This window comes from Poecilia reticulata, chromosome 5 (assembly GCF_904066995.2).
Source record: "Poecilia reticulata chromosome 5, P_reticulata-male-v2, whole genome shotgun sequence".
Taxonomy (NCBI): Eukaryota; Metazoa; Chordata; class Actinopteri; order Cyprinodontiformes; family Poeciliidae; genus Poecilia; species Poecilia reticulata.
The window spans coordinates 14946757-14967626 of record NC_088834.1 but is presented as its reverse complement, the minus strand read 5'-3'; the positions used below and the strand labels follow the sequence as shown (position 1 = coordinate 14967626).

Below are 20870 nucleotides of genomic sequence, written 5' to 3'. Positions count from 1 at the left end.
TTTTTAAAGTGTTTTCTTTAGCATCATGTTTTAAAAGTGACATTTGAAGGACAAAAGCTCTGATAATTATTCAGTGTTTGGAAGTTTGATCAAGATTTAACCTAGAAAAGCTGAAAAAATATTAATCTGTACCTTTAGAGCATTTTTAAGTGTACATTTTGTACTTAATGATGAGTCAAGAGGGCAGTTCTTTTTAAATCAGATTGTGCTCAAAAACAAACAATACATAAAAGTGAATATTTTTGGAAAATCACATTCAAGACTGATCTAAAAAAAACAACATTCCCAACATTTGGGGAACAACTGTTGTGTATTTATTTCTTTCCATAGTGAAAACAGTGACATAAAGTAACAGAACTGACATCTGAACAGTACAAACCTTGATAATTGTTGAATGTTTGGTAACTTTAAGCAGGGATAAAGTTGTTTAATAAATAATGCATTTCTTTTGTACTGCTCCGTTTTTACAGAATTTGTCCAGAAGTATTCTTACCATTTCTTCCGTCTCATGCAGCAGCTGGAACAGAACTGTGGCCCTTCTGACTACGCCATCCGAGATTCACAAAGGAGCCTTATGGTAGGTCCTTCCTCCCTAAGGCTAAACAATAACATCACTACTCACAATAAACTCAGTAGGTCATTTACATCCCTGCTATTATTTGCACATTTTTGCATTTCTTCTCTTTTTTTTGTTGCTATAAGTTTGCCATTTTTGCATTTATGGAAGAGTTTACACATTTGAAATGATTGGATGTAGACTTATTATTATTATTATTATTATTATTATTATTATTATTATTATTATTATTATTATTATTATTATTATTATTATTATTATTATTATGACCTTACTATATGGCTCTTATTTTCTGTTTTTGTTGCTATCTTCGTGTACCTGAATGCTTCTACCGGTCACCACGGCCGCTGCTGACTTGAACCTTCCCACTGAGTGACATTAATAATTAATAATTCAGGTAGCAGTGTTACTAAAGTGAGGTGTCACACGGTATAATTTATATTTATTACATATTAAACAAGCCAAACACAAAGCGAGTGATATTGAGGTCAGAGTGAGACCTCCTCTCCCCCTCCCCCATCTGTCTCTAATTGGTCTGCTCTGACAGGATTACGCGAGTTTCCTCAATTGAGCAGCAGCGCCAAGTGAAAGGCTGTGGCATCCAGGAGAGAAGATACGGAAAACTCGGCTGTAGTTGCTTCAAAACCACTTTATCTATTGTTTTTCTTTCTGCCCAGTGGACTAGATGCTCGTGTTTGACAGTGGTCGGCGGCTGTAGCTCAAGGATTCCCGGGTTAAAAGAACCATCAGGGACATCGCTGCTGTTTCTGCTGCTGCACCTCTAATGTGGTTCTCCAACGCGCCCGCATTTCTCTGAAGCCGCTCTTCAGATCCCTCAGCCGGCACAATGACTCGGATTTTGTGGGATGCTATTTTTCTCATAAGCGGTGAGTCTTTGATCTACGTTTGAGCTGAAATATTTTATTTTAGATAACTGTTTTATTTTTAAATTATAAACAACTTGTGTGGCAAGCAGGGTTGACAGTAAAATACAATTTTAATACCAATTAAGTAGTAATCTGAGAATAATATTTAATGCACTTCTATTTGAATTAAAATGACATTTTGCTGTGCGTCCTGCTGGTTTCAGTTTTTCTGGTCGTCACTGGGCCTGCTGTGTATTTATAAAGCCTCGGTCTCATCCTTTTAGTGGATGTTTCACCCTGTAAACCATTGTTTGGTAAAAAGGTAAAGCTAAAGGTCACATTGTCATAGGTAAATATGACTGATTTGATGTTTTTCTTCAGACTTTGCATTTGTTTAACAGAAACGTTGCAATTCATTTCTTTTTTTTTTACGTGGATTAAAAAAATATATATTTAAGGTGTCATTCAAACTCTGTGGAGTTCTTACTCTGCCCTGTCTCACATTTGCCAAAGCCATCTTGATGATTGCCAAGTCTGCGAGGAAAACATGTGGACTGATGAGACAAACGTCTTTTGGAAGACGTTCGTCATGTTGCCTCTAGAGAAGAACTTCTTCAAACTTTCACTTTCCAGCAGGACAAGAACCATAAACTTTCAGCCAGAGCTGCGAAAATGGAGTAGTTTAGCTCTGGCTTTAAACGTCCAGTTAAAAGCATATTGATGAGTTGGAATGGTCTCGTAAAAGAGTTTAGACCCATATCCAATTGGGAATTTGTGGGCAAGACTTAAAAATAACATTCACAGGCCCTCTCCGTCCAATCTCACCGAGTTGGAGCCATTTAGAAATAGATAAAAAATGCAGCGTTTTAAGTGGATCTATAAATTATTGGTTCAGGAGAGCTAAATACAAATGCATATTTAGAGATTGTTCTTTTTTTTCCAGAGGAGAAGTGTATAAGTTATGCTTAAAAACACTTGTATTCCCTTGTGCAGGTTCCTTCTTTACATTTGGAGCAGGTCCGAGCAGTTCAGCTGTGATTGAAGCGAATGTTTCCATCGAGACACTCGCCACCTCTGCTCCAGATGCATCCAGTAGCAACTCTTTGACCACCAGTGGCAAAGGAACAAGCACTGCTAACTTTCTTACAAGTAGAAGTAAGTTAAGTAATTGTAAAAATGCATAAAAGCAGTCTTTTCTCTTTCTTTTTTTTTTTTTTTTTTTTTTTAGCTTTCCGTAGGAGTTTATCTTTGCATTTCGTTCCCAGGTTCTCTTTTTACATCAGAGCAAACAAATTCAACAGTCGCAGATGCTGCAGTTAGTCTTAATACCTCTGCTGCTGCTGCTGCTTCTCGCAGCCCAACAAGCAGCTCCTCGACAACCACCAGCAGCACAACCTCGACAACCAGAAGACCTGCCGCAACGACCAGCAAACGTCCAGTTAAAAGTATGTTTCATTCCTCCCCTCACAGCCGTGCTGCTTCCCCGGGACAGATCCACGCTGCCGTTTCCATTATGGGCTCAGTGTGGCTGATAACTGATCCTCAGGGCAGCAATTATGATAAATCAACAATAATGAGCTGTATTTTCAGCTATTTCCCCAGTGCTGGCGCTACAGTATCAAATTATTATGTGAAAAGCAAATGACTTTCCCTTAAGAGCTGGTGTTTTGTGTCAGTGTCTCCCCCCCGCCCCCCCACTCAGAATTGTCTGCCAAAATCACATGGAAAGAGAGAGGGCTTGGTAGGCAGATGCCTGCAGGACAACAGAGTGCTTTCATGGAGTCTGAAGGATGGAGACAATGCATGCAGGCTGCGATCCAAACTCCCATTTACCGTTGGAATGGAGAGTGTGACGAGGTCTGTAATGCAGCTATCTGTCTGCATGTCCATCCTCCTTGTCACCCTGAAAGCCACACTGTGGCATCTGTCTCGGGTGCTTGAGAAACACTTTTTGTTTGTTTGCGTCAGCGACTGAGGAATTTGTGTGACAGTACAGCTTACGTGTGAGAAATGCTCTGTTTTATCTGGGTGTTTATTTGTTCGCTCTGGTGCATTTTTTTTTTTTTTTTTTGTCCGTCAGGGTGTAAATTGAGATTGTTGTTTTTATTAAAAAAAAAAAAAAAAGAAACGCAGCTGTTGTTGCTGCAGGGATGTTCACTTTCTAAGATCCCAGCGCGGGTTGATGGACAGAGGTTTTTGTCTGTTCTCTCACCAGGAGTTTTCTTCGGCTGTAATTGTGCCTCCGAGATGTAATCCAGCACATCATGGAAGAACAGGCTTAGCAGCCTTACCGTTGGTGGCGTGGGTGTCGGCTTTAGTACGAGTCTCTGTTTCAGGCCTCTAACAAGCTTTTGTTATTTTTAGATTTATGTCATTTATCGGTACTATGTTGTGAGTATTTTTAAGTAAACCAAATTAGTTTGTTGTACAGCGTTACCTTTCTGGGTTTTTCCCCATTGGAGTGGGGGGGAAAAAACGCACACAAATATAAAAACAGTTGTGTTTTAAAACTCTTTAACTGGACACTGGTATCCTCATAACCTGTAAATGTTTTGGGGTGACAGTTAAGGGTTAAAATTGTATGTGAAGTCATATTTTTTAATAGCTTTAATTTACCTGTAGATAGAAGCATTGGGGACATTGACAGCTTATTATAAATCAAAACAAAGAGATATTAAATCTGTACCCAATTTACAGAATGTGAGAGGAGGAAAATTATCAAGTTGTCAAAACAAAAAAAAAAGAAGCCATTTCTGCATGTTTCTTTACAAACCAAAATATTTTACTGTAAAACTTGAAGTTAGCTTCCCTGACAGTTCTCAAGCTAACCACAGCAGGAATCACTGAAAGGTTCTTCAGATCTGAGTTGCATGGAGTCGCCTAACCTTTGCCTGTGTTCACACAGGTGTTCCAGCCCAGGGCAAGCAGGCTGCAGTCTGTCTGCGCGTTTCTCACTTCTACCATAAACAGGATGCTTGTTGTCGCCCTACAAGTTTTCTATGAGACTGAGGTCTAGTGTTTGAGGTGGCCACTCTGTAACTTTTCTTATTTGGAACCAAGATGCTGCTCGCTTAGTTGTGCGCTTGAGGGCGTTTCTTTAGTAAAAGGCAATATGACCTTTTTGGGGAGTCTCAATGCATTCAAACTCATCCATTACCTATGCGATTAATAGACCCAACGTCACAATATGATGCTTGTATGAGGAGTTTGTCTGCAGTTCTTGAATCCTAAAAGAACAATTTGCTTTCAACATTTCATAAAATGTTACACAATTTGTCTCTTGGCCACTCAGTGGGTTCTTTGGCAAATCAGAACCTCTTCAGCTCCTATCTTTTGGGGGCTCTTGGTTGGTGTTGTGGCTCACTTTGTCAGATTGCTGTAGCTTAAAAAGTTGGTGGCTGTGAGAAATCTGTAGTTATAAAAAGGAGGATAATCTATTTTAATATTCATTAACCAGTCAGATCTATGACTTATCGAATATGGATTTGGAGAATTAGCTTTTTACTTTTACATTGAGGGATTTCCATATTAAAATCGGTCGGCAACAAGAGATTGTGCACATTTATCAGGTTTAAAGTGTTGTCATATTCAGCGGGGAGACTAATAACTTTTAATTTAAATGTTTTTAAAAGAATCGGTGAGAAATAATCTTTCATGATCAAGACACATTTATTGTTCTAGTCGTGATTTATAAAGCAAAATAAACCCATAAATACATGGGTAATAAAGACCATTAGAGTGAAGAAATGATTATTATGAGCTTGTTTTAGGTTTGATATTTAACTTTAATCTATGAAGCGACTGGAAAAATAAGAGGAGGTATAAGGAAGACTCAGAACCAGCCATGATCCATCAGGTTTCAGGAATAAAAACGTCACAATAGAACAAATTAAATGCTTTGCTTTGGTGTGAATTGAATATTGGCAGAATTTATAGAATCAGTTTGTGTGGTTCTGACTTGCTCCTCCTTTTGACTTGACTAAAGGGGGAATTTTTTAGCTAAACGGTTGTTTTGAAATGGCCAGAAGGTTGTTCCGAGGAAGGGAGGTTTCCAGTTCTGGTACAGGCTGCTGGACAGCTGACCGGTCACATCTTTGGATCACCTACAGGATTCATTTTTGATGAGTCTTTGCTACATAACTTGTCAAATCAAAGCATTCTGCCAGAATGTTGCATAAAAATAGACAAATGTAACGTAGGGTATCTGCACTGATGATCAATCTGTTTTGACCTGGTCTGGCATGTTTGTGTTTCTAAACTCACCTGTGGGGGAGTCAGTCATGAGGAACTGATCAACCAACCAGAAGCAGGCTTCTGCCAACTTATACAGCCACTGATGATGAGATTCTCTCTCTCTCTCTTTTTTTTTTAATTAAACAAATAATTTAGATGTTAACCAGAAATCACTTTGGTCACAACAGTCTCAGGACTGAGGCCGTTTTCATGAACAATTTTTAAACCTGCAGTAATTCCAGTGTATAAAACAGAGATGCACTGTCAACGTTTGACTCATTTCCAATCAATACCGAAAGTTATGACTAAACGCAAATTATTCTTAAATATTTCTGGATTTTTAAAGTGCCAAAACAACATATTTAACATTCTGCTTTTTTCCAAAGCATGCTAGGTGGTTATTTGAGCCATAACTGCTTAGTATGATCTTGTGCTTCCGATTTGTCTGGAGACGCCAGCAGTCGTCTTGGATGTCTGGGTCTATAATAACATTTGGAAGTGACCTGGAGAAAAACAATTTATGTTGACATCTAAAGCATAAAGGCTTCACTGCATCTCTCTGTGCTCCTGTTGCTGCTCTGACATCTGGACAGAGGTTAGAGACTCTCTGTCCTCAGCAGGGTTATTTTGTTTACCGTGTTGCATCCGTAGCAACAAGTTGAGATGAATTACACCGATTTTGAGGCGATACCGGTAATCAGTGATGTTTTAATATATTAGATGATGTATTAGACATTGTATTGCATTTTTGCTCAAACAGTCTTTACATTTTAAAATAGACACCGTTTTCCCTCACAGAGTTTGTGGCTGCGGCTGTTCGGTCTCACTTCGATGACTGTCCTGACTCTCATCGGCATTTCTGCTTTCATGGCACCTGCCGCTTCCTGATCCTGGAGGAGACGCCTGCATGTGTGTAAGTTATCAGATTATTATTGAGAATCCTGCTTGTCAAATTCTGCTGTGACTCCTGACCTGAAGTCAACAAATTTGCTCTTGGAAGTGAAGCCCATAAGACGTACGTTTTCGTTTTCAGATCAGATGTATCTGACTTAATTGCTGTGATTGCTTTAGATTATTTTTTTTTTGCCTGTGGAAGCTCGCTGCAGCTCTGCATGCTGTTGGAGCAAAGTGTTGCCATCTGCCAGCTGAGATATTAGTGCAATCTTACTATCTGAAGATGTTGGTACTGGAAAGCGGGAGTTAGTTTTATGGTGCATGCTTTTAGTTTGCATTGCCAAGAAATAACTAATAAATCAAGTGATTTAGTCAAACTTTGCAGTAATGAAATTCGACATAAACTGCAGCAATCACACATTCATGTGTTAGTTGTTGGCTAAGCAGAAGGAGTTTTCGTATTCTCTCACCACATTTTAAGGCTGCAGGTTTTTAAATCCTCTAAATCGGTGATAAAACACATTGTTTAGGATTTGAATTGTCAGTATGGTTTAATGTTTTGAAGATGGCTCAGAGTGTTTTTAAAAGTAAACTGCAGAAAGATCTTTTTAGTTTTCATTGTTTCTATTGACATATTTTATTCTTACTAAGCTTATATTTTCTTGCATATGTTATTTAATTGCATCTTATATTGATTAGAGATGTTAATATTTTTAGTCAATATTAATTTCTGGGCTCTTTAGGTTTGACCTGCTGATTTTGACCGTTCTGATTCCTTTTCCATTTTTTTTTCTCCGAAGTGCATTTAAAGATAAAGAGAAAATAATGCTGTGGGTTCTAATAGAGATGGTAGTTTTGAACGTAACAAAATAAAGGAATGTCAAGAATATCCTCATGTTTGCATCACAGCTATTTAACCCTTGAGACCCTCGCTCCCCCCAACAAAAATCCTCAACCTTTATCTAAGTTTGACTCAATAAAAGTGGATCACACACCAAACATGGTGGGATTTCTTAGTTTTCATGATTTCCAGCTTTTTAGAGGAACATTGGCTGGTTGATCTCAAGCGTTTTTGTGATGTCAGATTGTCTTAGTTTGAGACATTTTTGACATGCACATAACTTGATTTATGTTTTTAAATCAGTTTATTTTGATTAATGTCTTTTAGTTTTAAATATATTTACAGAGTACATTTACAGGTTTATTTTAACTTATTTGTTCCATGTGCAGTTGTTAGAAATAACAGCTCCTGGCTGCATTACATATGATCCGCTGTGTTTAAACAGTTTTGTCTTGGTTTTATTTATTTATTTACTTACTGGTGGGGATTAATTCATTGCTTTCCACATCCCGCCTGTTATTGGAGGTTTGGCCTTTCAGCCACTGGCCTACAGTGAACCAGGCCACCGTTGCAATGTGTATCTCTGCATGGCCGCTACTTCAGCATTTCCACTGTCTCTCTCGTTCAGCTGCTGCATCAAAACCAGGACCTCCTGACGTCCGTTTCGGCTTTCTGTCCTCGTTGCAGGTGTCACCCAGGCTTTGTCGGGATGAGGTGTGAGCACGCAGACCTGCTAGCTGTAGTAGCGACCAACCACAGGAAGCAGGCTGTGGCCACAGTGCTCGTGCTGTGCGTGATTGGATGCGTCCTCATCATGGTGTTGTGTTCCTTCTTGCAGTAAGTCGCCTGCATGATGCGTTTAAAATTTTAGGCCACCTTTGCAATGTGCATCTCTGCATGGCCGCTGCTTCAGCGTTTCTACTGTCTCTCTCGTTCAGCTGCTGGTGGAGGGAGGACTGTCGGAGGCGGAGCCGAGCGCATCTCTACGTGGCAGAAAAGCACGGAGCGACATGCTATCCACCAGAGAGTGGTACTTCTCTTTCTTTCTTTGCTGTGTGGGATTATATATATATATATATATATATATATATATATATATATATATATATACACAGTGGGGCAAAAAAGTATTTAGTCAGCCACCAATTGTGCAAGTTCTCCCACTTAAAAAGATGAGAGAGGCCTGTAATTTTCATCATAGATGTACCTCAACTATGAGAGACAAAAGGAGAAAAAAAATCCAGAAAATCACATTTTCTGATTTTTAAAGAATTTATTGGCACTATATGGTGGAAAATAAGTATTTGGTCAGCTACAAACAAGCAAGATTTCAGGCTCTCACAGCCGTGTAACTTCTTCTGTAAGAGGCTCCTCTGTCCTCCACTTGTTACCTGTATTAATGGCACCTATTTGAACTCGTTATCAGTATAAAACACACCTGTCCACAACCTCAAACAGTCACACTCTAAACTCCACCCTGGCCAAAACTAGAGAGCTGTCAAAGGACACCCGAAACAAAATTATAAACCTGCACCTAGCTGGGAATACTGAATCTGCAATAGGTAAACAGCTTGGTGTAAAGAAATCAACTGTGGGATCAATTATTAGAAAATGGAACACATACAAGACCACTGATAATCTCCCTCGATCTGGGGCTCCACGCAAGATCACACCCCGTGGAGTCAAAATGATCACAAGAACAGTGAGCAAAAATCCAGAACCACATGGGGGAACCTAGTGAATGACATGCAGAGAGCTGGGACCAAAGTAACAAAGGCTACCATCAGTAACACACTACGCCACCAGGGACTCAAACCTGCAGTGCCAGACGTGTCCCCCTGCTTAAGCCAGTACATGTCAAGGCCCGTCTCAAGTTTGCTAGAGAGCATTTGGATGATCCAGAAGATGACTGGGAGAATATCATATGGTCAGATGAAACCAAAGTAGAACTTTTTGGTCAAAACTCTACTCGTCATGTTTGGAGGAGAATGAATGCTGAGTTGCATCCAAAGAACACCATGCCTACTGTAAAGCATGGGGGTGGAAACATCATGCTTTAGGGCTGTTTTTCTGCCAAGGGACCAGGACGACTGATCCGTGTAAAGGAAAGAATGAATGGGGCCATGTATCGTCACATTTTGAGTGAAAACCTCCTTCCATCAACAAGGGCATTGAAGGTGAAACGTGGCTGGGTCTTTCAGCAGGACGATGATCCCAAACACACTACCCGGGTAACGAAGGAGTGGCTTCGTAAGAAGCATTTCAAGGTCCTGAAGTGGCCTAGCCAGTCTCCAGATGTCAACCCCATAGAAAATCTGTGGAGGGAGTTGAAAGTCCGTGTTGTCCAGCGACAGCCCCAGAACATCACAGCTCTAGAGAAGATCTGCATGGAGGAATGGGCCAAAATACCACCAACAGTGTGTGAGAACCTTGTGAAGACTTACAGAAAACGTTTGATCTCTGTCATTGCCAACAAAGGGTATATAACAAAGTATTGAGATGAACTTTTGTTATTGAGCAAATACTTATTTTCCACCATATTTTGCAAATAAATTCTTTAAAAGATTTTTTTTTCTCCTTTTGTCTCTCATAGTTGAGGTACATCTATGATGAAAATTACAGGCCTCTCATCTTTTTAAGTGGGAGAACTTGCACAATTGGTGGCTGACTAAATACTTTTTTGCCCCACTGTATATGTATGTATGTATGTATGTATATATATATATATAATTAAAGATGTGATAAAGCTCAGATTTCTTGGGTATTAGTTGAGTGTGTTACTTTTATTAGAGTTTACAACCAGCAGTTGAATGTTTCCAATGAAATGTTAAACATTTCTTTAGGCTAAAAAAAAAAAATCCGACTTATGGAAACAGGTTTCCTGAAGCAATCAGCACCTGCTGCCTCATCATTCCTTGTCTATAGTTTTAATCACTTTTATTATGAAGACTCGTGAGCGTTATTAGGAATAAGTATGTTTGTATTTTATAATACATCTAATGTCACACATTTCTTTACACAATCACATCTTTTAAATAAGGCTTATAGGATTATTTGGTCATTACAAAAAAAGAACAAATGTTCACATGATCTCAATACAGACAATTTCTTAGTGCTTTTCCAATTGTAAATATTTATGTAAAGAAGCTGATAATGACTTAAAATATTCATTTTCTATTGCTTCTCTCAAGATCACGAGTTGACTATGCTGTGTTGGTTTCTAGTTTTGTTTTATTTTCTGCATTAGTCCCTTCATGCCCCAATAGAGCGAATTGTCTTGACTTTAAGAATCAGAATAGCTCGATAAATATTAGGACGTTAGGCCCAGCTGTGATTGTGTTTCGCCGCTTAGCTTTGACTCTTCACTTCGATCTAATCCCAAAACAACACTTGCAGAAACTAAATCAGAGTGATTACGAAGGCAAACACACAATACCTTTTTCCAGGAAGATAATAGGATGCCTTGATGAGCCGGATTATACGGAGTAAGAACTACTGATTCGAGAGAGACGGATCAACTCCCGGCGGACTTAGCTCATTAGGGATCAGATATATTGGCAGCCGCTGTGAATGCAGTTACAGCACCGTGTTTTTGAGGTTGAGAAAACGGTCGTGGTGTAACGCAAATGATCCTAGCTGAGGAGACGGAGTGTGAAAAATTTATAATTTAGCTTTGAAATGTTAGTTTTAACTGTTTTGAGATGGTCAGAGTTTGCTCTTAGATCCTCTAGTGCATGGAGGACGAGTAACTTCTTCCTGGTTCTCCAAACCTTCGTTACTCTGAGTTCTGCCTGTAAGATCAGTTTCTGATAAAGTGGCCACAGAAAGCAAACCATCTGTACTAAACCTCAGCAGTTAAATTCCTCACCGTAACCAAACATTGGTCATGCATTTAACCAAATATTTATTTTTGCACAACTTTAGTTTAAGAACAGAGGCACCTTTTCAACCTTGTGGTGTAAAATTCACCTTAAGAATTGATCCTCTTGTAGGTTCCAGTTTCTCTCATTAATTTTTTATTTTTTTTATGTCGTAAAGAGTTGGTGATCCATGTTTTGTTTTATATGTGATGACCATAGCCAGCAAAAAGTCAGTGGTGTGGAGAGTTCAGACATTCTGCCTTGCACAAGTCGTGCACTGTTATCTGTCAAATCAAATCCAGAGGCTCGAATCGATTTGATTTTCTTAAAGGTGTAGTCGTAGACCAGCTTAGAATAACGTCTGACTTTTAAATGGAATGAAAACTAATCAAGGTTTCCAGTTTTCATACAAATAAAAAAATCTAAAAGTATCTTCTACATTTTCAGAACTGACATCTAGTTCAAATAAATTACTCTCAGAAATCACATGGTGGTGTTGGGCGATTTCTGCGTGTAATTGAATCTGTTCTTTGAAGGCATCAGAGGTTTGTTAGAAAACCTCAGTGAACGAATGGCATTGTGAAGACGGAGTACAACAGAGGTCAGATTTACACACCGGGGGACTGAAAACAAATTGATGTTGCACTTCCCTAAATTTATATATGCAAAATAACTTGAAATTGTGTAATCTTTTAATTCCATGTTGGTCTATCACATAAAATCCTTTAGATTTGTTTTTCATAACTTGGCTAACTGATCACGGCTCCTGTGACTTTTTTTTTTTTGCTGTGTAGTTGGTTTATCCAAAAATTGCTCCAAGAGAAGTTGTCACTAATTTATGCAACAAATGATTTATTTTTTTTTTTAGTTATGTATTTTGTGTCCTCAAGAATCATTGCAATTGAACACAGGTGATTTTTGATAACACTGTTGTTTTTTTTTGTTTTTTTTTACTTTCAGTGGTTTGACGGGACGCTGTTTGAAACATCGTGCGTTTCTGCACGGCGCCTCTGACCCTGGAGATTCTTCTAAAACGATCAAGAACAGCAGAGGTAAAGTGCTGCCCTCTTCAATATGACTGAGTTGGAGCTTTTCATGTGGAAAGTGAAAATGCTCAAGTATATTCCTCCCCCAATCTGCACCACACCGACTGACTGGGGCTTTCAGACTGCAGAAAACGATGGACGCGTGCGCCTCGCTCTCGCTTTCAGTGGATACACACTCAGAACTGCGTCAGTCTGTTTGGACCTCAAATCACGCCTGGAAAAGAGGTCTATGCCCCGATTACTGTTTCTGGACGACCCAGAGGACATCAACCCAACTGACTGCTAAATATTCAACCATTTTTAACGAATGGCTTCAGGATGACCATCAGCTTTTCTCATAACTGAGAAGACCACAGTTCCTATTTTTATCCTTTTTTTTATCGTCTCTGCACGTTTTTCCTCAGAAGTCGTTGCGCACAAAGGACATTTTTAGTAACTTTTGGTGTGGGGGGAAACTGATGCTTTAAACATGTTTTAGTGTCTGTTTTTTATAAAAGAAGGAACTCACTTCACCTGATAGAAGTAGGAATTGTTTAACTGGTCTGACTGACGTCACATTTTCTGGACTTTAGCTTTTATAAAACGGTAATCTGCAACATAAAGTTGCTCTGATAAACTTTGGAGGAAAATTGTCGTAAATTCCTGCATTGAAGATGTCGGTTAATTTTAATTCCTGAGCTGTTGAGTGCTTTTCTCAGATTTGCAATATAACGGTACCAACGTATGCGCATCCTGGATGGTCACATTTTTTGTTCTCTATGCTAATTTTTTTATTTTTTATGAAGGTGCACTTTTTTAAGTTTTCTTGCTCTTTTTGTAAATATAAACTTTACACACTGCACGTTGCTTTATAGTAGCATCCACATGTGGAGATGCCAAAATAAAACCACTAATTCTGCCTGAATGAGCACCGAACAAGCACAGTTTGTACTCATCATCTGGGGATGCATGCGTGGAGTCATCTAGAAGAAAAGCGGTGTGTTACGGCTTTGGTTCTACTTTGATTTTTTTTTTTAAAGAGAAAAGCCTCAGAATGCTTGAAGAACTTTTTGAAGGAATTTATAATGCTGGCATGCCTGAGTTTGTGCTTTGTGTGTGTGTGTGTGTTTGGGGGGAAAAACGGACTGTACAACGAATGTTCTGGTATCTGTATGCCAAAAAAAATCTCTTAAGATGACGATAAACTTTTTTTGTTTACAAGATATACATTTTTTTCACGTGTCAAAATCAAAGCAAATAAGTCTAATATATTATTAGAAAGATCTTCTAAAATGTGTTGTAACTTTACCTGGTTGGATTTTTGTTGTCACAGCTGGAAAGCCTCACTTATTTGTTTGCTTTCCAATGAAAGATTAAAAATGAAAGTGTTTGTCTGTGTGTATTTTACATCGGTACAGTATTAACACACACTGCTGTTGAAATCCCTTTTTTATGTAGAATTCAACTTTAAAATCAAATCTGGTAAAAGAAAAGTGTTAAAAGTTAAGAAGAAAATGTGCCATCTATTTAATACCTTGTTGAAGCACCTTTTAATTCAGTTTCAGCATTTGGTGGTGTTTGGTCATAGTCTATCAGCACATAATATCTTCACTTACCAATATTTGATTCATTAATCTCACAAAAGTAATCCATATCAAATTGTGAGGATCTCTCTTATCCAGAGCTCTCTTTAGGGAGACTTGGTCATTCGATTTTTAACTTTTTTTTTTTTTTTACTTTAGTTGGATCTGTGCTTGAACTCACTATAGTGGTGAAAATTAAAACCCAGGTATCTAGCAGAAACCACACGGTGTTGGATCAAAAGATGCAACTGTTCATGTACACAGCATGAAGCTCCCACCACCACACTTCAGTTTGGATGTTTGTTCATTTCTTGTGTTGAATGTTGTTGGTCAGAGAATACAGAAAATATCCTTTATTTGCTTTAAGCGACACAGCACTTTTGAAAGCAGGTCAAACCTCCAGTAAAGCGGCTACATAAGCTGCCCTCAAAGGAGCATCTAGCAGAAAGGTAAGAAGAAAACTCGGGACATTGATTGGAGTTGAGCAAAGTAAATAATGGAGCAACAGCCTTTTTTTATTTTTTATTTGCAGACTTCATGTTTTTGTTTTAACTTTGGTGTCAAAATCTGAAAGTTTTTAACATAAATCTGTGACATTGAGGCAAGGAGCAACCTGGCTCCTGTTGGTTCACCTGCTCTCTTTTGGTTTACTGGACAGCCTGTTTGCCAGCAGACCAGACCACTTATGACCTGCAAGATGATTGGGACGTTTTACATTAGGCTGAAGTTTAACTGAGCAACCACCTCTGGGTAAATGAGACAGAACATTCGAGGAAAAACGCAGCGTTCTCTTTAAAGTGGACGAGGCGGCTACGGAATTAAAAAGCTCCTAAATCTGGTTTCATTGAAGCATGATTCTTCAGCAAGGTTTTGAGAAATTTTATTCACAATATAGATTTTTTTCTTCAAAACAAAAACTTTTTTCAGTCTCCTCCTTTTTTATTAATTTTGGAAAAACATCTTTGTCACTTTTTCCAAATTTTCTTCAGTTACTGATTGCAGTTTTACAGTGTCTCATAGATGAGGCTGTGAAATTGTTTTTCTTCTCCTGATGATACCTTTGTACAGTGAGATCTTTTGTTGGGGTCTCTGTGCAAACTATAGTTCTAGTTGAGATCTCTGCTACCTGTAGCTCTGGAACTGCAACTGCCCTTTGACCTTCCACTATGTTTCTTCCTTAATTTGGCTGAAAAGGTGCAGAACCAACACATTTTATAAGATATAGATGTAACATGCACCTCTAGCAGCTATTTTAGTTTTTTTTTTGTGTGGAATAATTCCTGCATTACACAACCTATTATTTTTTGATAATTGTTTTGTTTCATTTTCCTCTTACATCAACTAACCATTAAGAAAAATGTTAATTCTTTTTTTTTTTTTTTTTGCAAATGTTTTATGTTGTAATGGTGGTTCTTTAAAAATGACCACAAATTTCCTATTGTATTTATTTAAAAAAATTAAGTTTTCTTTTCACAAATGTAACACTTGCAGATCAAGACAAGTTTTATTTAGCTGAGGGAAAAAATGGCTCTTTGGTTTGTAAAGGCTGCAGACCCCTGTTCTGATTAAAGGAAGCACATTGCTGGAAGATCTTATAAGAGTTGCACTTTGAAAGTTTTGAAAAGAATTGACCAGCTTATTGCATTTTGTTAAAAAGGTTTTCAACTTGAATTGCACACAATATCACCCTAACAGTAGAAAAAGCATTAAAATGTAACAAGGTTTTTCTTAACAGGATAGAGCCACTGAAAGTCTCTACTCCATCTCTCTTCGCGTGACTCTTTTTTTTTAACTTCTGAAGCTTTTTTTTTTTTTAAATCTCCCTCAACATACTCCAGTTTTTCAATGCTCCTCTCTTCCTTTCAATATTTTAAGAGGCGTAAATGTTGAAGCAGAACCCTGGACCCTCAGGCACATTTCAACAACGGGCCAAAGTTCTGAGTGCTTTTATTGCAGAGAGAATCGTTTCAGCCCCTGGCTTCACACGATCTGCACCCGCTCCCATTAAAGCGTTTGTTCTTGGCTCTGATTGCACGTCAGGTTGGCTTGTTCCCTTGCTGCATACCCGCCCACTCTTCCATGTTGGCGTTCGCCGGGGCAGCTTCGTTTTGAAATCCCATTATGTCACCAATTGGATTTCGGCGGAGCTCTTTAGAGCCGTCTGGCTGAGCTTCTAAACCAGCTTTGAATTAAGCAGCTCTTCTGGTTGCAGTCCTCAAGATAAACAAAATGTTTTGACAAAAGCTGCTCATTGATATGGAAACAAATTAAGACAAACAATTGGGGAGAATCAAACAATTATCAAAAAAAAAAGAAAAGCTGGGAGGCTACTTGATGCTGTGGCTTTTGTGTAGCTCATGAAATTCAGTCAACTCTTTAGTTTTTTCCAACAAGTGCCAAGCTGTCATTTCTGTAAAAAGACTAAAGTTATGCTTTGGGTTCCATCTCCTCTGAGGTCTCCTCTTCCCCACACCAACATCTCCGGTTTCTGCTTCTGGACAGATGGTTTGAAATAAGAGTATTTACAAAGGCATTAGGGTTAAGAAACCCTGCCCTCTTCTTGCTGCTTAGCTCTGCGATGAATCACTGGGAACGATCAAAGCCGTGCAGCTTCAGTTAAAGGATCAGTTCACTCTGTTGCCCCGCTGGAGATGTGATTTTGCTGGGGCGGTAACTGATCCTAAGGGGCACTGAAGAAGTGACAGAAAAGTAACAAATGCAAGAGGAGAAAGTTTCTTATAAACCAAACGTTTCACTCATTTCTAACCAAATGTATGTCAGTTGATCTCCTGTCCTGTGAAAAATGATATGCTCTCCAAATGACTTTTTATCACATTTAAATGTTTCAGACCATCAGATTTTAATGTAAGAATTTATCAATAGTAAAATCTATAAAATTAGACCTGACACTATGAGTAAGAGTGTTTGTTTACATTTGTTATCTTAACTGGATTTGAGTCTGGACTTTAAAACCCTTTTTTTTTGCACTTTTTGGGCTGTTTAAAAACCACAAATTTACAATACATGCATTCCAATTAATCTAACGTATCAATCAGTGCAGTTAGCTAAGAGTTTTCCATCTATGGAAACCCAGCAGATTGCATCGAGTCATTGACTTGCAGCATTCCCTCCTCCTGGACGAGCATGTAGGGCCAGCATCGCTCATTTCTCGCCTGCATTGAGTCGTTGATGTTACACTTGCAGTAATCCCTCATACCAAGCATGCATGTGGTGAGAGTGGAGAGGAAAAAGCTTCTCTTTTAACAGGAAGAAACCTCGAACAGAACCTGGGTCGGTACGAGGAGCTGTCTGCCATGACACCGACCGTAACTGAGGGAAGTGAAGTTTGATGCGTCTTCGTTGTGCTTCAGCCTGAATAGTTGGTTTTAAAGGCAAGTCTGGAAGTGACCAGACAAATAAAATTGGCAGATAATGAAAATAATTTATGATTTAACAAAAACACCAGAAAGTCAGTCTCTGAATGGCTCAAAACAATCTAAAGGATGTTTTTGGAGTGACCTAGTTAAGGTTAGCTAAGGTTGAAATACTGCAGCATCACCTTAAACAGGCCATTCAAGCTGGAAAACTCCATTAAAACTGAATGTTAGCAATCCTGCAATAAAAGATGGGTCCCAATATCACTGATTCCCAGTTATCAGAAACACTTTATGGATGGTGATGCTGCCAACGGTATCACTATCAGTTATTGGGTTTAGGAGGCAATTAGTTTCTCACATTCAGCTAGGTTGCAAAACATTTTCAAAGAACTATTTATTATTTTTGAAATCAAGTAAACAAAGAATGAACTATTTGTAAAAAAAATACAAATAAATACGTTTATTTGTCCTTTAGGTTCATTTTCAATATGAACCTTGTATTTTAATGACTACAGTGTGTTATAATCATATAGGCAGATAATCATTTTTCGGACATAGATTATTGAATATAAACATCTGTATTGGCGGCGTAACCCATGAACACATACTGTACATTTAATTTATACATCACTGCTACAAGAGAATCTGTCAGAGTTCACATTAGTGAAGAAGCGCTTGGATTCACAAAGCCCAAAATGGATATTAACTTCCAACTGACTCGTATTAATTAATTGCATGACAAATTAAAATGACTTCAATAAATTATATTCTGATGATTAAGAATTTTTTTAAGGAGCAAATTTGTTTATAGAGACGTCATAATCCATTTTATTTATGGTTTCGGCTGAGTGTGTTTTCTATTTCTATTTTAATGTTTTGGGTTGTTTTAATTTAGATATTTAAAATGTATTTAAGTTCCAGTGTTAAACTTAGCTGTTTACTGTCCCTCAAAAAGGCAAATTTGCTTTATAATTTTTTATTATCAATATGTTTCTTGAAAATGGTCTCAAAACAGCAATTTGATCATTTATCACGATCATTACTGAGGTAAATTAGCGAAGTTAGTTTTGTGACAGGCCTAATCGGATGTACAGATTTTTTTCTTGCGTCATTCGATCATAAGTTCCTGAAGGCGTGACGGCAGCTCATCCAATGTCACAACCCGGTGTTCCTGAGGAACATCGCCTTCTTTGTGCGAGTCGTCTCTGTCTAAGAGGAAGCCGTGGATTCCCACAGAGCGAGACGCGAGGTAATCGTACACGTAGTGGTCCCCAACGTGAGCCACTCTGTCAGCGGATGTGCCACATTTCTGGAGGGCCTGATGAAAGATGGCCGGGCTAGGCTTCGCCACGCCGGCCGCCTCCGATGTAACCACAAAGCTAAAGTGCGACAGCAGCCCGCAGCTGCGTAAAATCGTTTCGAGGCGATTGTCAAAATTAGACACGACGCCCAGCTTCAGTCCAAGAGAGGAACATCGTTCAAGGGCCGTCTTGGAGTCTCGAAATACCTGGAAAGCAAAAAAGATCATGTGTTTCATTTTCAGGAATTTTCTGCATTGCCTGACTGTCCTAATAATTAACAAAATGGAGGGATTCATTTTTGATTTATTTACTTTGTTTTATGTGCATAAAGGTGTCAAATATTGCTTACCTCCCATTTTTCTGCGTTGCAGAAATCTTGGTAAAGATTGTTAGCCATTGTGTTCAGCAGAGCCGGATCGTTGACTTTGCACTCAGCCAGAGTGTCTCGCATGACTCCTGTCCACCAAGTCTGTCCGGTCTGACCCTGAGAGCCGCCATAGTTTGGGTATCTGCTGGAATAACGCCGATACGTCTCCTGGAAAGCAGCGTTGATCTCTGCAGGATGCAAGCTCAGGCCCCATCTTTCAGCCTCCTTGGAGTAATGGTCTCCCACAGACCCCCGCACCTTCAGCAGGGTGTCTTTAATGTCCCACAACACCCAGCGCAGAGGAACTCTGGGCATTACAGCTGCACAGGTATGACAGAAAATACATCTTAACTGGGCAAAATAAAGGAAAGTGGAGCCCATAAATATTCCAGAGGAATGTAAATAACTTAAAAAATGATTTCTGGTTGTTAATTCTGCAAAAAGAAACTTCTGCAGTACATCTTGGGTCTTGAGGAAACTCCAGAAATTATGATAATTCATGGTTCAGTTTTTTTTATGTCTGTCTGGCAAGAGTAAAACTACATAAGATCTAATGGGAAATATGAGTGCAGAATGAAAGTATTTAGTAGGTGCAATATTCTGCAACAGGTAGCAGTGGAAATGATCTTAGATAACTTTACAAATCCACACTTTGTGAATCTCCTGCAAACTGTTGAAAAGGTTTTGCTTCACATCCCTTTGAAAGCTGCATTAGTCAGAGTATGTTTTTCTACAACATTGTTTCTTTCCACTAAAATTTTATGTAATGTTTGGATGCAGTATTAGACGAACAGTGAGCAACTTTAACAACAACTTTTTGTGATGTTTGTGTCAATGGCTATCTGCTGGATAATGGTAGGTTTGTGTAGGTCAGGACATTTCTATGTTAAAATCCGTTTTTATTAATCTTATGTATTTAAATATGTGTTATATATAGGCTATAATCATCGTACTTTTTGTACAAAGAGTTTCACTTTTTGACTTCAACTAATGATATACACTTTTTATATTACACATATATAAACAATTCCTCTGTATAATATTGTATAAGGAAACAGCAGTTCTAGTCCAGATGCAAAACTAAGTTTTACAGCTTAAAGAAAGAGAACCCTCCCAACAAGTGATGCTTATTCAGTCCGTTTCCAGTTGTACTGTTATGAAATTTAACATGCTGATTAAGACCTTTTTTCCAAAACACTGTTTGACTTTAAGGTAAATGTTCTGGATAAATAGTCCAATGGCCCATCCCTGACTGCCTCTCTCAGGTAATTCCTATCGACATTGTGCTAACATTAGCATGTTTTATCCAGAGAAGAGCGCTGCTGAAATTTCTGCTCATTTCTCTTTTGAATCCTTTGGATGTGCGCTTGAGGTTAGTTTTAACTCACCGTTTTGAACATGTACAGACTTGTTCATGTGTAATAATACCGAATAGACTGTCTACCTTGAAAAAAAATGATTTTAATAAATTAACCACCCGTCTAGAAAAGCTGTTTTGACCTTGAAACAACGTGCAAAACATATATAAGCTCTCAACACCACCAGCCTGATATGTGATAATGTAGTTATATTTTTAACGGCAGCAGCTAACATAAGAAAGCTAATTTTCTCTGCACCTGCGCTCAACCTTTGAAGTTGTGTTTTAGAGCATCACCAACACTTAGCACAACTTTAAACATTACCGAAATAAAGTCTCCACGATCACCTGCAGGTTTTAAGCGAGATTAGATATCCTTCCCTTCCTCATCCTCTTCGTCTTCTCTCCATCTGCCTCATTCTGTGACGATCGAGCTTCTGCTGCCATCTGTTGGCAGTAGCAGAGATAACGCGGCATTTATTTTAAATTTTGTATTTTCTACGGACAACAATACCTTATTTTTCAACTTCCACAACTGAAAGATTTATTTAAATAATAACCATGCCAACTACAGTTATTCTAAATTCAT

The 20870-nt window shown here is 38.5% G+C and overlaps 2 protein-coding genes across 4 annotated transcripts; one reads left to right on the top strand and one right to left on the bottom strand.

Annotated features, from left to right (window-relative positions):
• The first annotated feature begins 922 nt into the window (after positions 1-922).
• tgfa (transforming growth factor, alpha) lies at positions 923-13686 on the top strand. The gene is given in 8 exon segments (XM_081607100.1): positions 923-1464; positions 2437-2598; positions 2709-2888; positions 6475-6589; positions 8099-8220; positions 8223-8248; positions 8325-8441; positions 12232-13686. Coding segments are annotated over 8 exon segments (816 nt in total). The 5' UTR covers positions 923-1424; the 3' UTR covers positions 12286-13686.
• Positions 13687-17701: 4015 nt separating this feature from the next.
• Positions 17702-20795, bottom strand: hdhd3 (haloacid dehalogenase-like hydrolase domain containing 3). Of its 3 annotated transcripts, none has more exons than XM_008408777.3 (3): positions 20541-20795; positions 18907-19244; positions 17702-18763 (listed from the first exon to the last, which is right to left on the bottom strand). In XM_008408777.3, exons 2-3 carry the CDS (start codon positions 19237-19239, stop codon positions 18365-18367), a joined length of 732 nt encoding a protein of 243 aa, XP_008406999.1. In that variant the 5' UTR covers positions 19240-19244; positions 20541-20795; the 3' UTR covers positions 17702-18364. The 3 variants fall into 3 exon arrangements, with proteins under 3 accessions (XP_008406999.1, XP_008406997.1, XP_008406998.1); XM_008408775.3 differs by having other exon boundaries at positions 20607-20795; XM_008408776.3 differs by having other exon boundaries at positions 20630-20795.
• Between the last annotated feature and the right edge of the window lie 75 nt (positions 20796-20870).